This window comes from Sturnira hondurensis, unplaced genomic scaffold (genome assembly GCF_014824575.4).
Source record: "Sturnira hondurensis isolate 20B ecotype Veracruz unplaced genomic scaffold, ASM1482457v3 Scaffold0004136, whole genome shotgun sequence".
NCBI lineage: Eukaryota > Metazoa > Chordata > Mammalia > Chiroptera > Phyllostomidae > Sturnira > Sturnira hondurensis.
This window is the reverse complement of record NW_028076767.1, coordinates 7,091,743-7,113,339: the sequence shown is the minus strand read 5'-3', so window position 1 is coordinate 7,113,339 and position 21,597 is coordinate 7,091,743. Positions and strand designations below refer to the sequence as shown.

At 46.6% G+C, this 21,597-nt stretch overlaps 1 protein-coding gene across 1 annotated transcript in view; it reads right to left on the bottom strand.

The window, feature by feature from the left end:
• SATB2 (SATB homeobox 2) overlaps nt 1-14,375 on the bottom strand; it is a 176,287-nt gene extending 161,912 nt beyond the window's left edge. The window contains exons 1-2 of the mRNA XM_037043686.1: nt 13,967-14,375; nt 12,507-12,734 (exon numbers count right to left, since the gene is read on the bottom strand). Coding sequence (XP_036899581.1) covers nt 12,507-12,675 — 169 coding nt within the window. The 5' untranslated portion in view covers nt 12,676-12,734; nt 13,967-14,375. The remainder of the gene's footprint in view (nt 1-12,506; nt 12,735-13,966) is intronic.
• Nucleotides 14,376-21,597: the final 7,222 nt, after the last annotated feature.

Genomic DNA, 21,597 nt, shown 5'->3' with positions numbered 1-21,597 from the left:
CCAATAAGACAAGACTACCCAGATTTCTATTGGGAATATTTCATAGTGCAAGCATGTTTTCTTTGGGGAGTTTAACTCACCAAAATTATTAAAAATTGAGATCAAACACTGGTGCAAAGTCCCAAAGGAAATCATACTAGAGTGGAAAGATTTTTTTATCAAATAAAACCCTGAAAAGGTAAAGTTTTTATAGTGGAAAACAAAAGGCATTTTCCCGTACAAAAGGAAACCTTACTGTCTATATTTAAGGTTCAAACAGCGAAACATTTATAAACATTCAGGAGATATGTAAAAACCGTCCCTGTGAGATGAATGCAGATTTCACAAAGCCAGGCTTGGTCAGCAGCCATCAGTCCCCCTTCCCTACCCCTGAAAGCCGCTCTCCTTCATGGACCCAACAAATGCCTCCACTGAGATGTAACAGCAACCAAGGTCTTGAAAGGGCTAACGGTGGGAGGAGAAAGAGAAAAGGACAGAAGGAGAGAGCAAGGAAGTCCAAATCATAGTGTGTGTCCTGCAGTCCCCTGAGGGGGCACACTGTGATCTCTGGACTGCAATACATAGGACATTATTATTGTGACTGAGACGAAGTTAATAAAACCCAGCCCACAGACTGGGGACTCAGGCCCCCACCAATGGGCTACTCTTCAGACAAGATATTTTAAGTATATGTGTATTTGTGTAATTTATAGCAGTTACTTAAAGATGAAAAACAGAACAGAGAAAACTAGTGTATTTTTTTATTTTTAGACATCCACTTTGTAATTTACATAATTTCTACAAGAAAATACTAAATTTAGTATTAAAAAAACCTAAGAGACCACTTCAGCCACTGCATATAAATTCAGTGAAAATCTTCTATTCATCCTTAACATTATCCAAAGGATACCACCCAGTCAAAGGCGGAGTGCTATTCCACTTTAAACTGACTTTAAGAAGTGTCACCAAAACCCTTGTCTCCTGGAAAAAAAGTAATAAGACTAAATAATAATAATAGTAAGTTTCTATCATCCCTAAAGTGAAGGAAAAAAACTGGAAAATTACCATACCATTTTAAATTGGGGGTAATCCCAGATATAAAACATCTCAATTTCAAAAAGATTTCACTCCCCTCAGAGTCCCTGGATTCATAAATTCTTTAATTTTATACTAATCTCTAAGTCACAAAATAAAGCATAACAGTGTCATTTCTCCTCCTCCCATCAAAGGCAACGGTTTCAAAATAGGTCTATTCACACCAGCTCAACACAAAATGACAGAAAGACAGCTCAAAGACTCTTTTTCGAACTCCGCATTGAAGGAGAAAGGGGTTCCTTTTGGAGTATGACATAGGTTCGGGTGTGAACTTGAGGTGTGGTGTGGCCAGGGAGGACTACCAGTCTGCCTGGGGTGAAAGAGGCTGTTTTATCTCAGCACCATCTCAGCCCAGATCTAGATAAAGATGATAAAAGAAAGGATACCTCACAGCTTCCACACACGTAAGTTCATTTCTTTATTTTGGAAACAGAAGTAGGACTGACAAACAGGTATGTTTTCAGAGAGCAAGCCTATGTTTATTACATACACGAGAGGCTGGCTGTAAGCAAGTCAACTTCATTGAGTCGCAGTAAAGCAAGAAAGGAGCTGTATCTCAGAAGCTTTCCTTGGTTAGAAAGAACTGTCTCCCTCAAACCTGCTTTCAAGCTATACATCAATCTTCCATATAATTATGTTTGACATAATATAAGCTCTTGGCAGTTAACTTGTTTTCAATAAATGCTTAGCTTGGGTACATGGACTGTATTTCAGTCTTATAAATATCAAACACAAACCTACAACAGTCCCATTATGAAGCTGAGAATTATTTTGCTATAAATCTTTTTATTGGGGGGCCAAGGGAATTACTTTGCAGCTTGTTTTCCACTAACCCCTTGGAACAGTGTGAAAAGGGGGACATTTGTACTTTGACCCTGTGCTAATTGGAATTCTATGCATTTCCACAGGAGAATGTACGGTACCAATCCTGAACGTGCAGGTGGGTCCCCAGACAGTTTTGCCATGGTGGCAGAGAAACACACGTACAACAAAATGGTTCTTACTAAAGTCACAGCATTTTCTTACAGCTCTTTTCTCCTTAAACTCTCTTGGGAACTAATGACCATTTGTGACAGCACTGGCAGGCTTTCAGTGGCAAGCTCCAGTTTGGGGAAATTTATAAGTTAGCTGTAAAAATGTGCTTGAGGCTCAAACTTACTATATGAATCGGCCTGTAAATAGAGTTAGTTTCCCTGAATGTTACCTGGAGATTCATTTGAAAAGGGAAAAAAAATTAGGATCACCTTATTTACCCTTGTAAAATGCATTTACTTGGGTCTTAAATATGTAATAACTTCCCTTTCGGAGAACAATTTGCTCCTCTTATACACCCTCAGTAACAATAAAGGGTGTTTGGTCTTCTAAAGCCACATCTGCCCGATCTACAGGACAAAGTCTTGTCTGGACAGAGCCTGGGAAGCTGAAAACTAAGCAAAGTTTTGGGAGCGCCCCAGCTTCGCCCCATCCTACACAGACAGTTTTCCATCATATACCTTCACTGGCAGTTAACTTTACATCATATACCTCAACACCCTTTGATTACTGGTTATCAAACGATGACAATTTACCATTGCCTGGTTTCTTCACTTTTTTCTTAATTTCACAATAACCTTATAATCAGATTCCTATAAAAATTTAACTTGAAGCATACTACTCATATATAGAAAAGATAATTTTAAGAATACTAGTTTAAGCATGTTTTCTAAAATAATACTGGGAAACACTGTCACTTTATTACTTATAGGTAAGATTGCAACTTTTTCCCTTCTAGTCAATGTTATAATTTCAGATAATGTAAAAAAAATTATACTTCTCAGCTTCTAATATAAAAGACAAGTAACTGATTTATAAGTTTCAAGAGTCATCAAATATAATTTTATTAAAAATTTACCACATGACTTTAGTATATGACAGTCAGAGAGAGAGGAAAAATAATTTCATTGCATTATCAGCCTCACGGATCACTCCTGTTAATATCAAAAGCACTAGGTTGCAATGTGAACTAATGGAAAATTGTTAATTTCAGCTAAAATAGTCACTCCTTTTTTTAAAATTAAATAAGCCCTTTTAAAACCTGGACTATTTAACTGCTATTTACGTGAAGGAGGGGAGACATGGAGAAGGTGACTGTATTTTAAAAAATGCTTTTTTATTGTACAACAAAAATTTCCTCCAAGGCAAGAAGACATTATGCCAAGTTCCACCCAGAATTAATGTTTAGGTTTAAATTATAAAGTCCAGAGAAAACAGAACCACTAAAAGACCTTTAAAGCTCGTGGCATTCGTCAACACTGTTAGGTTATATAAATGTTAAAACTGAAAACCCTTTGCTAACAAAAGTATTTTAATGAAAGCGCTATTAACTGGACTCTCCAAACTAATTTTTTTAAGTCTTTTGAGCTGTTTGATATAAATTCCACCCTGAAGCAGATTATGCTTGGGATGGTTTGGGACTGTGAGGCCTCCGCTGTGAAGAGTTTGCTGCCCACCTCATTCCTTTCATTCTGCCACCCTCAGAAAGGTTTCTGAATATCGACCCCAAGACAACTCTTAGCTACAGATGATAGAACTATTCTCCAGTAACTCTGCCAACAGACTCAAACCTTGGACTCCTGCTGCTCCGAGAGCCAGCATTATTTGCCGTTTTAGTAACCCCACAATGAACAGAGGTGAACTCCACTGTCTGGGCTAACTCCACTGTCATCACCCAAGTTTCCAGGAGCTCACAGCTTCTGTGAATAGAGTAAGAAATATAGCCTCGAGTGAAAGAACACTAGCCACTGATTTGGGCTGCTGCCGGCTGGCTGCCTCCAAGTTGCTAAAAGCACCACTCTGGGGAATGCGGGCTGGAGCCTCAGCAACGTGAAGGATTACCGATTTAATGGTTCCAGCGATGGCGGATGGAGGCCAGAGCCTATGCATCTCAGGAGACAGTCTTCATCACCTGAGTGAATGTCAGGTGATATGTGCATGCAAAAATGAGGGGTCCCCTACAACCCTGTGTGTGCCGAGAAGAAATAAGGGTGCTCATTATTCACCTTCAACTCTCTCTCTCCCCTAGCCTCCTTGTGACATCCAGAGAAGGAAAAACAGCAAGCCCAGGGACCACACCTAACCCTTGACTTGGCGGGGCTCTACAACAAGAGGAACATTCATTACTTCTGACTTCCATTTACACAGGCTTTAAAAAAAAACAAAAAAAAACAAAAGGAAGTAGTCACGCCTCAGGTAGAATACAAGAAAATTGTAATCTTCTTAAACTGTATATGAAGACAAAATCAATGAGTATTTTTAATGTCTCTCAAGCAACTACCTCCCAAGGGCTGCTCTCTGAATTTCCCAGGGAGCAGCAAGAACCAATGGTCCTTCCCCAAAACAGACTTTAGCTAATAAACAAAACAAAGTAAGTGAAAAGCACTTTAGCTTTTCTGCATCTTCTTCAAGACTAAAAATTTTACACTGTGTGACAGGTCCACCTCATCTTTCTTAATGATGTTTTTATTATTCTTTCACTCAATTAAAACAGAAATGGATATTGCATCTTCTGACTATATAATTGTTATTGTAATCTGTTTTCGATCCCTGCTTGGGAAATGGGTCCAAAACAACATAAACTCTCCACTGCCTCAGAAGGCAAGTCATTTTCTTTTACAGTGACACTTAAAGAGACATTTATCATGCCGCTCTCTTAGCATCTTTGGATTATGACAAAGAAAAGTTCTTGTTCTGTTAACCAACAAAAAAAGTGTTTTAAAAACACTGCTATTTGAAGAGTTTTGATATGAATGCATTTTCCTATTAAGCTATCAATTTTTGCCTTTCCTTACATGAATAAATAATTGGAACATCAATGCAATAAGCATATACAATTTTAATATAGAGGATAATAAGGAAATTCGAAAACCAATCTTATTCAGTTATTAAAAAAAACTGATACACTTACTTTCCAGCCAAATATAAAACAAGTCAAAGACATTTTTTAAAAGAAAGAAAAAGATATCTGCATTTAATGTGATGAAATTCAAAATTGTTTCTATAAAAAGTATAAATCACCTCTGTCAGACCTTAGTGCTTTGGGAAACATTTGCTCTGACTACAGTCTCTATTAATTTTTTTCACATCTGTGCAAATCTTCAACAAAACAAAGAACATCACTAAGTTGCTGTGCACATTTCAGTAACTGTGTAGCCATCAGTGAGCAGACACAGTGGACACCAAACAGTCAGGTGTGAAATGTATCCCTTTTCATACATAGTAGCTGGCAGTGTATTCCCTTAACTGTTTGATCTTTGTCATTACGTTGTGCGGCAGCCTAAGAGCCCACCATAGTAAGACAGAGCTCCATTCCAATGGTAATGTCACAAGCTAAGAGCAGAAACAAATTTACCTTACACATGAGCAAATAGTAATAATACCAGTAGCAACTCTAATTGAAATATAGTACTTCCCCCAGAGTCTCATTATCCTAAGGTGTCATAACCACAAATAAAGATTATTCTTACTACAATATAAGACTGGCATAATTTGTAGATAACTTTATTTCAAGGTTCAAATTCTTGAAATTTCCATGAATGCTTTTGTCTTCATTTTAAGCATTTGTCAAGCTAGTATGTATTATGTTCTCCACATCACTTAAAATGGAAAAAAATATATACTATAAACCCAATTGCCATAATAATATATCTAAGGCACATTTACTCCATTTAAAGTCATTTGTCCCTAGATTTTTCAAACTCTGGAATAAGTAAAACTACAAATGAGAAGCAAAAGACACAAGTTGTAGAAGATAATTTCTGATGCAGCTTTTCACTGCCACTTAATTATACTGATTTTATCACAAATTTTAAGTCCCTCGCTACTAAGAAGCAAAACAATTCTGTTAATTGAAAACAAAAAGAAATTATACAGAGTTTCTGATTCTGAAACTCCCCTGTGGAACATCTTCCACATAAGCGCTGTGCGGCATGAACATCTTGCAGGGCTCGCTTCATGAAAAAGAAGAAAATAAATGTTTGGTTGGTCACTGACAATAAAAGAAGCAGCGTAACTTTGGAAATGGAAAATAACACACTACACAGGCCACATCTGCACTTTTTTTTGGAAATCTGTAAGTCCTCAACTAGCTTTTGTTTTAACTTATACCTCAGGTCCACCCAGGGCCGTCTACTTGGACTTTGAAATATCTATCGTATTACCCCTAAGTAGTAGGATGATGAATCCTTTGTATATAAAAACCCATTTTTAACACATAGACATTTTCAAATCTCTGTTGCACTTTAAGGTGAAAGGAACGCACAGCTCTCCTCACTGGCCCCTAAATTAATGCCAGAGAGCATTGGTGACCAATAGCGAGAAAGGCTCCTTGTAATCGAAGTCAGCAGAGGGACACCACTCACTTTAAAATTCCTATAAAGAAAAGAATGAAAACTAAAAGACAAACTTTCTATTTCTCCAGCTGAGCACAAAGATCTGCTACTTGAAACCGTGGTCAGTTTTCTCTCCTCCTTCCCTCACACTTCCCTTCTCCTCCCCTGCCCCTCCCTCCCTTCCTCCTTTCCTTCCTTCCTTCCTTCCTTCCTTCCTTCCTTCCTTCCTTCCTTCCTTCCTCCTTCCCTCCCTCCTTCCCTCCCTCCCTTTCTTCCTTCCTTCCTTCCTTCCTTTCTTCCTCAAAAAATAATGAGTTAAAATGTATGGGTTGGATCCAGCATTTCACTGCTGTTCTTATTCTTGGGAGTTGGGGGAGAGGGAACTTGCTGCCAAAGCTTCTGAAAAGAGAGTTTGGGCTGCTAATTTTCCGTTCACAAAAACCTAAATTTCCCTTATGCATCTCGCACAACTCATGAAATAATATGAAACAGTATTATATCACTGCAAATTGAGACATTTTTATCAAAATAAAGAGTGATGATGCCAACATTTCATTTGTCATTTCCCACTTGTCACTTTTCACTGACAAACTGTTACACATACAACTTTTGTCAAATGCTTCATCTTTAAATATGTTCCAAAAATGCCATTGTATCTCAGCCTTCATGTAAGAGAGATAGTAAAAAACTACTATGCTGTCACACATTAGTTATACAGGTTAAAAACAGACTACTTATTACATAAAAGAATATAAAGGACTTTTTAGTTATTTACATGCTGTATAGAATAAAGTTTGGCTTCCTGAAATATAACAAACTATGTACATATTTTATGCACTGAATATGAGGTTATTAGTCACAATAACTTTAAGAAACTTCTTTAATGATGAGGTAATGGGTCATTATCATCTCAACAGAAACCTAAAATCTCTAAAAAGACAAAAGAAAATAATACAATTTGGGATTCATCTAGCCCTATTAACTTAATGGTTGTTTTTTGATACATGCATATAAACTCTTTCTACACTAAATTCTTTTAAAAAAAAAGAAAGTTTTAAATGATCTGCTTACCAAATATACCTTGCCAGTTATACCACATAATTACTGTGTCTTCCCTGGAACAAAATTTCTACATTCTTAAAATAACTCATTCGTAGTCTTAGTTATCTAATAAATAATGGTAAGTCTGTTTCTCTCCTTACAGATACATTCAAAAAAGGAAAGAAGACTTAACACAGGACACCTAAGACCCCAGAGAAGGATTCTGCTAGTCACAATCCCCCGAAAGGAAGATACGGCTTGTTCTCTACAGGGGTTAAGAAACAGAACGCCTTGAGAGACATCTGTGTAGTTCCCACACGCACACACATACACACATTTCTCTGCAGATGATCTTGAACATAGAATGGTCAGTGGGTTTCTGCTGATGGAACATAAGGCTTCCAAAATTACTTGAAACATCAAATTATGCTCAGGACTTTGAGGGGTGGATACCCTATGTTCTATTTAATGTGTATGTTGCATTGCATATATTTTTTGACCAAGTGTATCTTTATTTTAATAACAGGCCAAGGACTAAAAACACTTTAGAGAAGGGATATTTTTCTACCTCAGCAAAACTACAGAGGACATGCTAGGTTGTTGGATGACCCCAAAGCCTAAGTTCATTCTATTTAAAAGATCTTAAACTCTTTTTTTAAAAAAAGTGGGGTAGAAGAGGGAAATACAATCTTTTCTCTTTTGGGGTAATTATATGAGTCTTCCCTATGAGCATAATGGTGTTTATTCTTGGATAAAATGAATTTAATGTTTTCTCCATTTTTCCCACGTTGATAATATGTTTCTAAATTTCTGAGTATTTATTAATACATTTCAACACGCCCATACCTATACTCATATGGACCTGCACTCCTTTCAAAAAGGAAAATGTCTCTGTACAGCTGCTAACATGCTGACTTTACACCCAACCTGAACTGTGTGTCTTTTACCCTGAATAGAAAAGGAAGCACTCCACATGTAGACAGTGAGACTCATGGCTGCTGTAGACGACACTCAGCTCTACATGAAGCCCTGCCCGACAATCACCAACACATTTGTTTTCCTGTGTGAACGCATCAGTGTGTGTTGAATAATAAAATTTCCCCCTTGCAACAAGCCAGTTATATCCTTGGAAGGGTTGCCTGAGAGCAACAAGAATGGGTCCACTTCCAGTCAACTAGTCATAAGACGACCTCAACGGATGATTCTGTCACAAAATGTATTATTTGAAAAACTAATTCTTACAACTAATTTTAATTCCTCCCCCTATGAAACAAATATCTATAAGCATTTAAACATTTTCCCCTAAACTCTAGAACACTTAACACCAATAAAATCCTCAGAATTCACAAGAAAATGAAAAATATCCCAAAGATTTCTGCGTGTAATGCCTCCTATCAGCAAATATGCCATTTGAGAGACTCAAGCACTGATCATTCGGTTTAAATAAAGCTGTCTGAAAGTTCTTCGTTAAACCAAACATTAAAAAATGAAACTGCTTTTGTTAACAATGAATGGAGCACAATAATTCACTGCTGTTAAAGCACAACTGGCCACTGACTTTCCGCAGGCCAGGAGGGAAGCAGAACGCCTTGCTTCCTCTGAAAACTTGATTGGCATCTCTTTGATTTTATGCTACAGGTTGTGTGGCTGAAGCATTACATACAGCAGAACATTTCAGACACTCATGCTAATGGTGGTAAAAAGGATCATCTGATTCTTATTTTCGTCATCCTGAATAATCTTTTCTCTTTCCAAATCTTCAAATAGATCTGTAAGTTTTAATCACCAATTTCACAAATATAAATTTCCCCACCATTAATCATCCTTTTTCAAAATCCTTATGGAGTGAATTACTAGCTGACAGGGGACGCCAATTCTAGTAAGTGAATGTTACCCAGCAGGGATATAAAGCTGTCAACACCACGGTGCTCTTGCTTGCTCTAAACTCTCTCCCAGCCTTCATATGTTTTTTAAAGAGATATTAGCCTCTTTTTTTTTGACTGAGGACCTTCTATAAAAGCTGACTATCATACACATCTGAGCACTTATATTTTATTACATACATGCTTTAAAACACTGCTTAGATAAGAGCAAAAACATCCTAAAATGTGTTGGAAAGACAAAGCAAAGGTGACCTCTTCCTTCCAGTCTTCTAAAGCTAACCCCATTGTAAACAATGCACTGACTTTTAAGTCCCCTATTAAAACAGAGCCCTGAAGACTGTGATAGTGTATACACCGCCTCAACTAGCTAAATCCAGAGTTTGCAATAATGCAAACTCTCCCTAAAAAAGTACAATAACAGAAAAAAATTACTGTTGCAACCAATGCATTCACAAACATTTATTCCACTCACTGTTTACCATAAGCAGTAAGATAAATTGCCATTTAGCAACCAATTCACTTAATGATTTCTGCTATTTTTAGGGGGACCTCCCCCAGAAATCACTAAAGATTAACAAATACATCCTCCCAAGTTTTTAGCTCTAGTTTTTAAAACATATTATTATAGTCATTATCAACATCGACAAGACTGTAGTGTATCTGAAAATGGTCGCAGAAGATGCAGCACTACACAATTTTTCTAGTTGTCTCTGCTTATTAAATTCTTCATAAACTTAAAACAAAAGAAAGTGGTGTGATAGAAATATAACCTATTCATTCTCCCCAAAAAAGTTTTTCAAGTATGAGGAACTGCTAACTAGAAATATACTTTAAACACATTTCAATTTAGAATGTGCATTTTTAAAAGATTTGCTTTTCTCAAAATTGTGTGATTAAAAGTTGTAAGAAGATGAACTTATTAACTTTTCAATGTACATTTACAAACTACTGTACCTAAACTTAAGTCCCCAATGTAATCATTAACATTCAACAAGAAAACTTTGTATTATCAAAATTTTATGTTCTAAATTTCACATTACATTTTAAAGCTTTCCAAGTTACAATATTTCCAACCTATTATGCTATATAGGATAAAATATTTTGAAAAAATCTTTAAAAATCCACTACATATAAACTATTTTAACCACTTTATTATTAAATATTATGAATGGTAACTGTCAAGACAAAATAATGTCACCTGTATTTTCAGTTTGGAAAGCAGGTAGTAAGAACTTTGCTATTAATAAATGAAGTTAAATCTCAGAAAGAGTGACAAAAGTGGTTTTTTGAAACAAATCTGTTATTCATCACACAGACTTAATAATTTTAGTTTCTATCAAATTTAAAATAAGTGGTCAAATGTGAATTATGGTCTTAGAAAATATGAAAAGCAGCTACTCTTATACTACAGATAGCCCTGGTGCACAAAATTAGGTAGTTTTTTTTTCCACAGTTCCATATAATATAAATAAATAAAACTTGTTTTGGGAAGCACAGTTTTTAATTACATTCTAAAACATTTCGAAATTTCTCTCAATTTAGTGAATTTTATTGGGTCTTAAAAAAGGAATCAAAATTTCAAGTCTAAGTTTTTTTCTTTATGCCTTAAGGCCACACTGAGAACATACCTCCCCAAGGATTTCTAAAAGTTTTTTAATCAAACATTATCACACATGTCATCTCACATTTACTTCCACCACATTCACTGTCTATTCTTTTATCTTACGTGCATGGATTAGAAGAGGGTACAAAAAGTCTAAAGTTATCGCTCCGGTCTCAAGACAGCACCTTAACAAATACTACTTTTAAAAAGTGGGTCACGGAACTATCAAGTTTTCTTTTGCTTCATTAAAATATGTCTTCAATCCCCTAAAATAAAAGATTTTCATAATCTATAGCCAAATAATTTTCTAAAGCTTTAAAAATTGTGACAGCTAGTGCTTCTCAAGGGAGATGATTACTAGAAGGAGCTAAAGCAAATCATCCTGAATGTCTACCACGAAGACAGTAATAGCAAAATAAGCAAAAATAAAAATGTGTTACTTATAAAATGACTGCATGTAACTCTTTAATAGGGAGGAACATGCTAAGTATTTACTTCAAAATACATACTATGACAATTTAGAACATTCGGATAGGAGCTTATCAATTAAATTTTACCAGGGTTTTGTATCATTACAGGCAGGTTAATGTAAAGAATTACATTAAATAGGCTACTGCTGAAAAAATTTAGGACAAAAACAAAACTCTAGAAGCAAAAAAGTTAAACTAGTGATTTATCCCAAACAATAAAACTACATACTGTATAGCATTATGCATTTTATTTCTTTAAAAATGACAACTAGCAAATGGCATATAAACCTCAAAATGACTGAAAAAATATTTGCATTTCTTGCATATCTTCATTTTTATAAAATTACTTTTCCTAACCGCGTTTTAAAAGTAGTTGTTTAAGTAGTAAAAACTACAAAAGATTATCTTTGAACAATATTGAATTCTTGGAAAGGAAAACAGCACGTAGCCAATAAGGTTACCATGCTATTTTTACCTGTTGTGCTATAATTCCTAACAAAGTTACAAATGCATATAACCTTAAATTTTATAGGAAACACTAGCATTAAAGCGTGAGGGCCTGATACATTCATGATACACTTGAAATGTGGCAGGAAACATTCCCAGTTGTTACACGTTTGTCTCAAAGCACTAACCTAACTACGAGGTAACACCCCTCTTACTCCTGTACTAGAGGGAGCACTGAAGACTAGTCCACAAAAGCGAATGCACCTGAACTACATCCCTACAACAGATACGCTGAGGCAAGGGAAAAGAGTTAAATCAGTAAAAGGCTCTCTAGGAAAATCTAGAAACAGTTAGCTGGCTGTGACATAAACCTGCCAACACCTCAGCACACAGTGGCAAAGTGCCCAAAAAATGCCACCCTCTGGGTAAACCACTTTCTTGTTTTAACTTCAGATGAAGCTACCAGTTGCAGAAGAGAGGCGACGGGGGCATTATTTGGCAACCCGGAACTCACTTCCTGTAATCCTACACCGCGACCGAGCCTAATCAACCTGAACCCTGACACCCAGGCCATTATCACCGGGCCGCGGACTGCGCGCGCCTCCGTGCTCGGAGCTGTTACCTCCCACGGCCTTGGCCACGGCGCCGTTGGGCCTCCCGCGGGCTCCCATGGGGCTGCCGTTCTGCTCCAGCCGGGCCACCTTCACCGGGGGAGGCCCCTTGACGTCGGGGCTGCCGCTGCGCCGGTCGGGGCTGTCCCGCAGACACGGGCTCTCGCTCCGCCGCTCCATGCTGCTCCGACTCGGAGACAAAGTTCCCACCGGCAGGTCGCAATAAAACGCGCAGGGACCTAGGGAGGGGGCGGGGGGAGGGAAAGGGGAGGGAAGAAAAAAAGAGGGAAAACCGCTCACACACGTGATAGACGTTCAGGCCAGTGGCAGAGCGACGCCCCACAGCCACACAAACTTCCTCCCACGCTGCCAGAGGGCCCGGGCCGGGCGATGGGTCCCAGCCCTGTACTGGGCAGCCCGCAGGACGCCCGGGGCCCCGGAGAGCTGGGACTGGACCCAGGGGCTGTTCCCCGGGAATGAGCCCTCGTGACAACGTCGGGGCCCGCGCGCGCCCGGCAGTGGGCACTGAAACAGGGCTGGCATGGACCGTTCCCGGGTGCGACAGCTTCACCGCCTGGGGGCCGGGGTGGTGGAAGGAGTGAACTTCATAGAAAGACACCTCATCGACTCAAGGAGGGAGTGGGGGCTGTACGGGAGTCCGTGTGAAACCAGATAAGCCACATGATGAATGAGCAGTTCACGGCCGGGCAGGAACCAAAGGCCTGGCAGAAGGACCCCTAGTATCCCCGCGTTTTACCTTTACCGAGCCCGTCTTGGGGCACAAACATCCTTTGCATAAAATCGACCCTAATTCCAGAGTAATAAGCATCCAGAAACATTTGGAGGTATTCATCAGAATAACCTCTAGAATAACCTTCATCACAAGGGCAGGGACTACAACTGTTATGATTTTTGGAACTTCATCTTCATTCGATGTTAAGTTATTTTTTAAAGCTCTTCAGTATAAGACATTCAAGTTTTTAAAAGCATTTAAATTATTATTTGCAGAAGTAGCCTTCATCAACCCCAATTTTTTAAATCTCTCCAAAAACTTTTCCTCCGGGTCGCCTGGCTGGCAGCGCTCTCCTCGTGGAGCCCGCAGATGCCCGCACCCCTGGATTTCAGGGGGCGGCGGCGGAGGGACAGACACCTGATGGAACGGCGCCCGCACCGCCGCGGACACCCAGGGAAGCGGGAGCTCGGCGCGACCCACTGCACTGGGGACCCCCTCCGAGGGGAGAAGCCGCTGCGCCGCGGCTCGGGAGGGCAGGGTGGGGGTGGCAGAGGGGAGGTGAGAGGAGAGACTCCTGAGGCGCGGAGACGCGGCCGGGGGGCTGCGGGCAGAGATTCTGCCCGCACCGCCGGGGCTGCGCCGTCTCGGCGGGCGAGAGCCGCAGGGAGGGAACCGGCCGGACCGGGGCTTCCCCGGACTCCCGAGCGCAGCGCCGGAGCCCTCGCCCCGCGTACTTACTGCTCACGGTCTGTCTGTAACTTGGCTGGCTGGGGCTCTGTCCATGGAGCAAAAGTAGCGAATCCAGGGTGGAAAGTTTCTGGTGCTTCGCCTTGCAGTGCTCTCCTAGTCGTCCTTTCTCTTTACTCCTTTCCCTTTCCTCTTCCCCAGGTCCTAACGTTTTCGGTCCTGGGTCAGGGTGTCTTCTAGTGCGGAGATGGTTGTTATGATGATGATGACTGGGGGGGTGGGGGTGGGAGGAGGGGGAGGAGGGAGAGAGGGAAAGGAGGGCTCCTCCAAAGGGGCACCCGAGCGAGCGGGGGAGGGGACGGCGGAGGAGGAGAGAAGAGAGGAGGCAGAAAAAGCCCTTCACACCTTCGGGAAGGAGACCCGTTCTGGAGAGAAAGGGCTGAGGACCGGGAGGCAGCGGAGGCGGGCTGGGGCTGCCGCTTCGCTACGCGGCTACCTCGCCAGGAGGCGCGGCCGGAGCCGCGGAGCCGGTGCCACCGACAGCCGAGAAGGCGCAGGGACCCCGGACCGCGCGCGGGAGAAAACGCGGCGGCCGCCCAAGCTGTCACCTCCAGCCTCTCCCCTCTAGGCCGCCGCCGCCAGCAGCCGGAGCCAGACTCACTGACAAGCCGCAGAGAGAGACACACTGAGAGGGAGATGATTATTAGTTGCGTTGAGTCATCAGGCAAAGTGAGTCCTTTTGGGTTGTCCTCGGTTTCCGATTTCTCCCCCTCCCCCTTTCCGTCCCCAGATCTAGCGCCTTCAAAATAATAATTTGGGGTGGGGGCAGGGGAAGTCTCTGGATTATTTCGGGATGGCGGTTGGGGGGGAAAGATCTAAACCCAAGCCAGACTGGTCCACCGCAGTGGTGGAGCGCGGGGGGCGGGGAAGAGGGCTGGGGAGGTTGCCGGGGGAGGGGGGCCCCGCCTGGCAGGAAATTAAACATCAATCAATCAATCCCTGTGAGCCCGGCGACCCAACAGCAGCGGGGCTGCGGAGGAAGCAGAGGGACAGGCAAGAGGCGAGTGGGAGGCAGGGAAGAGGGAGGAGGCGGAGGAAGAGCAGAGTCGGCGATGGGAAGGCGGTGTGGCGGACCGCGCGCGCGGGGCTGTGGAGGACCGAGGACAGAGCGCCGAGTGCCTGGCGAGCGGTGGGTGCTCCCGGGTTCGAGCGCGCGCCGGGGCCCGGGGTCTGCTCCTCCTCCCCGCGGCGGGTCCAGGGTGCGGCCGCCTAGCCCGGCCCCTAGGCGCGCGCGTCCCGGCGCGGAGGCGGCGGCGGCGGCGAGGCGGGCGCTGGGGGCCTGGTCTCCCCGAGGAGGCTCAGACCCTCGAGCAGGGGGCGGCCTCGACTGCCTCGGCTCCGGGTTCTGCTAACTGCGCCGAGCACTTTCGACTCTGGAGATAGGAGGGCTACCGCCGCCCCCACCCCCCGCCTCCGCCCACCACCCCCCGCCTCCGCCCCTCCGAGCAACTTTTCCCGGTGCCTGGGAGCTCCCTCTCCGCGCGGAGCCGGCCGTCCGGGCCCGCCGCACCGCCGCTCGCACGGGGAAGGCCGCTTCTCCCTCAGAGCCGGCACGGTCGCGGGTCCAGAACAATAGCCCGAGTGCCCCTCACGGCAGGAGCCCCGGCACTGCCAGCCGGGCTGTGGGTAGTGCAGGAGAGCGAGCTGTGTGGGGGGCGCGAGGCAGTGAGCATCCCTGGATGGAGTCCCTGGAGCGCTCGCAGCGCCGGCGACATTTCGAGCCTTGCAGCCCGAGTCGCCCGGAGGCCGTGCCGAGGTGGCGGCGAGGGCGGTGAGACTGCCTGTCCTCCGGCAGCGGGGCTGGGACTCCTGGGAGCCCAAGCGACTCGGGCCCTGGGCTTCGAGAGCGAGCAGAGCTGTGCGGCGAGGACCCAGCCTCTCCGTCCCGGGGGGAGGCCGCGCGGGGCGTCTCCGGCAGGTCCCGCGAAGGCGTAACTGAGCTACAAACTTTTGCCGACTCCCGCGGCGGCGGTCGGACGCAGCCTGACTCCGGCCGCGGTGCTCATTTAAGGTGGCACGGGCTTTAGCCAAGCAGGCCAGGCTCCGGCCGCGCTTTTGTCCCTTAAGTCTCGCTTGGGCGCACGACCTCCTTAAAGAAAAGCACGTGGACTAGAGCCGCGGCCCCAGCGAAACGCCTGGTGCGCCCGCTGACATTCCAGGTCCCTGTCTGAGGCAGGAAAATGTGGACGCGTCCCCGCCTGCCCTGAGAGGACGGTGATGCCCCCTCAGCTGGCCGCACCTCCTGTCCCTCTCGCTCACCTTGGCTCGCCTTCCTTACCCCTGGGACCCCAAAGACACCCCACTACCTCGCTGCCTGAGCCGCCGGTCCCCCTTAAGAGGCACTGACTGTACGGCGGCGCCAGAGGGCCAAACTAAATTCGGTTGGGGGAAACGCTCTTCTCGGGAGGCAACTCTGGAAATTCCGAGCGGGTGCACCCGCCGCGGGAAGTCGCGTCAGCCCAGCGTGTGCCCCTGGCCAGGCCGAGGTCCACTCGCCGCACCCACCTGGTGGGCGGCGTGCGCGCGGCCATCACCTAAAATATAGGAACCTGGGCGGCCGGGCGGAGGAGGAGGGGGGTGGCTCTGGAGCAGAATGGGTCCTAGAAGCGAAACCTGCCCGGGTCCTGAGCCTCCACGCGCGGACCCGGAGAGCCCCACACCCAGACGCCGCCCACCGAGTTCCGAAGGAGCCCGAGGATGGTCCGGAGGCGATCAGAGCCCAGCCGGGAAAGGAAGACGGCGGGACAGTAAACCTTCTTCGGGGTGCCCGGGAGTTTCAGGCAGCGTTTCCTTCTCCCGAATTTTCATTCCTCGAACCCCATTGCACCGCACCCACCACCTCCCCAAACGACCCGGTCAGAGAAAGTGCACAGTTCAAGTCCGAGGAAAAAGGTGGTTCGAGTAATCAACTTGTGCTGGTAGCTGAAAGGGTTTTCTTTTTTTGTTTGTTTGTCTGTTTGGGCTGCAAAGAAACAAACTGTAAGTTTGATCGACAAACTTTCTTCTTTATATGCACTATCCCGTCGGAATGGGAAGGGGGTGTTGTAGAAACCGACCGCCACTGTCAGCGTTGGGGCCCGTTTTCGGAACGAGGAAAGGCGCCTTTCCTAGTAATAACGGCTCGACAGCGATAATAAGGCTACTTATTTCCTTACCTTGCTATTGAACTGCAGAATCCTCCTCCCTCCGGATCAATGGCCAGGATCTTAGAAGAATTGGTGATCCTGGGTCTTCAGTACTTCTGGGGGAAAAATATGCAAATGGTTTAGCCAGTAGCTTGCATGTCTGATTCGTCACTATTATTATATCTGATGATAGGAATGGTTGGAGCGCTTCATTCTTAAGTCGTTAATGAGCTATTTTATAAACACCCGGGTTGGAAGACCGTTCACGTTGGCGAAGGATCGCGGCGTCGCCCGCCTCGCGGACGCGTGTCCGCAGCACGATCGCTGGACTTCGGCTTTACGCTGGTCGCCAACACGGCCCTGCTGTGAATCGGTTAATATTTTATAAAGTGTAAATGTTTTAGAATGTTTTGAAGGAAACTATCGATTCTAAATTACTAAACCCCTAAGAAGGGCCATTTAAATAAAGTGTACAATTAAGCACAATTAAATGTGCCTTGAGGCTAGTTTGTTTTCAGATTCCGCACCCTTTTAAAGCCATTGATTTTCTTTATTGGAATTTCCTTTTGTCCGTTTCTAATGCTAAACAAACCTATCGGTTTGGGCAAAAGAGCTCAAAGTATTTAAAGTTACATTTAACATAGAGGGAAATTTTGAATTTTATGAATTATTACCAGAAATGTGTTTTGAATGTAGATTTATACTTAGTAACACATTTTACAAATTTCTTTCGACTTTAAAAAGGAGAATCCTAAGTTTTGTGGTATTTGCCCGATGTGGGTTTTTTCCCCCCTTGTTTTGTCCATAATAAAGGCTTTTATGTTTCCAATTCCATAAGCTTTTACTGCACAATTTTTGTATTGGCCTTATTTCCAACCGAAGTAGACAATTACTTCCAGCATGTTTAATTTTGACAGTAAGAAAATTTTTACCTTTCACTGGGATTTTCTACTTTTTAAAAGTAAATAAATTATGATGATTCAAAAGTTTTGTTTGGTTTCGTTTCATATTCCTCATGTATTTTATTTCCAAACATTTTAAAAACAGAATCATACTCAAGAAAAGAACTGGTGTTAGCTCCTTTTTGGAAAATAATCTGACCCAGAATGCATTTTCGTGCGTTCTCTGGTAGTTTGCCGCAGCACCGCAAGCGTCAGCATCACACTGGGGGACACTTTTCTCTCTCAGCTTGCTTCTCACTGACGCTTTTGTCGGGAATCTACTCAAACTTGTCCCCCTTCCCCCATCCCCAAATTTTTTCATATGTATTTCAGTCAAAGGTCGCCTGTCTTTCATAATCGCACTGAGATTTGTTATTTTAAAAATCAACGGATCTTTATACGCTGGGCTTATGTGCATGGTGTTTCCTATTTCCACGTTCTCCCCCTTTCTCACTTGCTCTTTTCAGGCCTTCTCCTTTCTTCTACGGCCTGCACTTTTAATGACAACATTTCTCGTATTCTGGCTCCGGACGGCGAGGTTTTTGCAGGGTAGCCCATGATTCGGGCCAGCCTGCCTCCCCCAAGGCCCGCGCGGGGTGCCTAGGCCCAGCCGAGCCCCTGGAACTCCTGCTCTGGGCCCGGCCGCCTGGGCCTCTGGAGGCTGCCCAGATTTCCAGTCTGGTCAGCGGGGAAGGAGTCCCTCCTGGCCGTGAGCAGCCTCTAGAGAACACTGGGAAGTTGTGCCGCGTTTCCCTTCCACTCCCGCACACAGGCAGCGAGGACACTGGGGGAACCACCAACATCGAAACACCTCGACGGTTCTTATGTGCCCAGCCTGCCTCTGCCACACTCTCCCCCTCGCCCCCCCCCCACCCGCTCTGGGCGTGCTCTGCTGGGGGGCAAGAGGAGGGCAGCAGGGAATCCATTTCTTTCACGTGAACCCCACACCAGCTCTGACGCCAATTTCCGCCACGAACTGTCCGGAGAGAGTTGGGCGACCCACATTTTCGCGGACCACTTAACTGCGTGGGGCCTGGATTGGCAATTGGATGCGCCAAGCGGACGAGGCTAGGCTCGGGGCCAAACTGACCTGAGGAGAACGAGCTTAGAAGGCCAGTCCGACCAGGGTGGGCTGGAGCCCTTTCCCAGATTGCTCCTGCGTGTCTGGGGCTGACCAGGGGCACAGGGGGGCGGGGGACACTTACTTCGTTATCCGAACGCTTTCCTCGTTGGCATCAGAGCTGGACAAATCCCACCCTGCGCCAGGCCAAGATAAATTACTCCTGGCTTCTCCAGCGGCTCAGGGGGCCTGGGCGGGGGCGGAGCGGGGAGGAAGCTGTTGGGCAGCCTAAGGTAGGGGCGGCGGAGGTCCCGCTCCCCTCGAGGGAATGAATGAGCCACTCGGGCTGGACAGAGATAAGTCCTAGAAAGAGGACTGATTGGGGAGGGGCAGTGAACAACTGGACGGCGAGCCCAGCACCTCGGAGGCCAGAGGACCCAGGGGGTCAGTGGAACAGATAATGCAGGCACAGAGGGTGGGAGGGACGTGCGAAGGCCCGGTGAGCCTCGGAGTCCCAGGTGAAGGCGACGAGAGAGAGCTCCGAGAGGGACAGGTTTCGGGGCTAGGGGAGCCCCTGGGTCCGAGGTGTGGGTGCGCTGGGGCCGCGGGCGCGGAGGCCCGGGGAGGCGCAGTGCCTGAGGGCTCCCGGTGCAGCTCCCGCGACACAGAACAGCGCCCCCGGGACTCCGAGTCCCTTCCGTCTTTTCGAGAGTCAAGAGCTTAATAGTCGGATCCCCTCCAGCAACAGTGCAGCGAGAGAATGACTGCCCTGCCTATGTAGTTTTTTAAAAATAGAAATCGACTTTAAACGGCCGGAGTAACAAGGCGAAGGGGGAAGAAAACAAAACGCCCAAGGAGCGGCTGCTGCCTCCCCGCCCCCCAACGCGGGGCGACCGGGTTGGAGCAGGAGTCGGGAAGCACCGAGCAAGGTGGACGGGAGTCGGTCCCGTCTCCAATCCCCGGGCCCAAGGGGGTAGTGAAGAGCCCCCTGCGGTCACGGCCCGGTCACCCCGGAGCCCGGGTCACGGCCGGGGTCCCAGGCCGGAGCAGAGCGAGCTCTCCCGACAGCGCCACCGCGTGGGCTGCCGCCCCAGCCGGCGGCTGCCGCTCGGCCCGCGGCGTCCCGGAGCCCGTCCTTCCGTAGCCCCCAGACCTCGGGGCAAAGATTCGGCGGGGGCGAGCAAGTCCCTGGCTCGGGCCACAACCCGACCATCCAACACAAAATGCTGGGGACCGGCACAACGTCGGCACCCTAAGTTTGCCCCAACGCCTTGCAGTGAAAAGCACACCTGGAAACCCCGGGCCGCGGCGCCCCGGCCGCACCCCGAACCCCGGACAGGCCAGCCTGGACTAAACCTGAGCCGCCCCACCCTAGACGGGGCTGGCAGCCCAGAAAGCCGGGCCCCAGGTGGCCCGTGCCTCAGCCTCCCTGCGGCTCTCGGCCGGCGCGGGTCTCGAACCGCGCCCGAGGGAGTGGGAAAGCCTGCCGCGGAACCGGAGGCACTTACTGGGGCGGAGGACGAGCAGGCTGCCGGTGTGCTCGGCCGTCCAGACCCGTCCGGAGAGGCGGGGGACCTGCAGGGCTTCCCAGGCTGGCGACTCCCTCTCCAGGAGAGTGTCGGAGTTCCCTCTGTCTCAAGAAGCCCCACCACACCCTCTTAGTCCGTCAGGGCTTGCCCCTCGGGCGAAGGCCCGGGTGGCTGTGACAGCAGTGTCCCGGGGCCCAGTTCTGCCCCACCCCGTGCTGCCTGCCCTCAGGGCCCTGCGGCCGCGCTCAGCTGGGCAGGCATCACCTCTCGCTGTCCCGCGCTCCGTCAGGGCCCGAGAGCCCCCACGTCGGGCTTAGAGGACAGGAGTAGGGTAGGGTGGGGGCTTATCCTAAATAAATTTAACTGTTCACAAGGGCACGCGCGCGTGTGGGACTGGCACCTATTGAAAGGGACGACCCAGAAAGGTGTAAATTCACCTGAGGTCCAACCAATTACACAGCTCCCGGCCCCACAGAGAACAGGAGCGAGCCCTGGACGTCGGAGCGGCCCCCCTCCGGCCGGCCCGTAGCCGCAATCCCCAGGGCCCCAGGTTTGCGGCACCCCTGGGAGCGAGCCGCGTGGCCCGCCCGCCGAGTGCTGGCGCTCCGCGCCCGCCGGGCCTGCTCACCCACACCTTTGTCATTGGTGGTGACCTGTTCGTTTCTAAATTCTAGTACCCATAGGTCACGCAGAGCTTTTTCCAAGAGGGCCAGGCCCGGCACCCCTGCCAAGTGGCTCACCTTCGCTCGCTGCTCCTGCCTCTGCCCCGGGTGCCCAGGACCGAGCGGACGCCGTCTGCTCACTTCCAGGAGCCGACAGAGGGTGCCTTCGGCGTCGCTCGTCCAGCCCTGGGGCTGATTTAGATAACTAATAAGCTCAAAGAAATTTTACGAGGGCAACTTTTTCTTTTAGTATCAATAAAGCGGAGTAATTGGGTTTGTTGGTTACCTAAGCTCGAGTTTCCCAG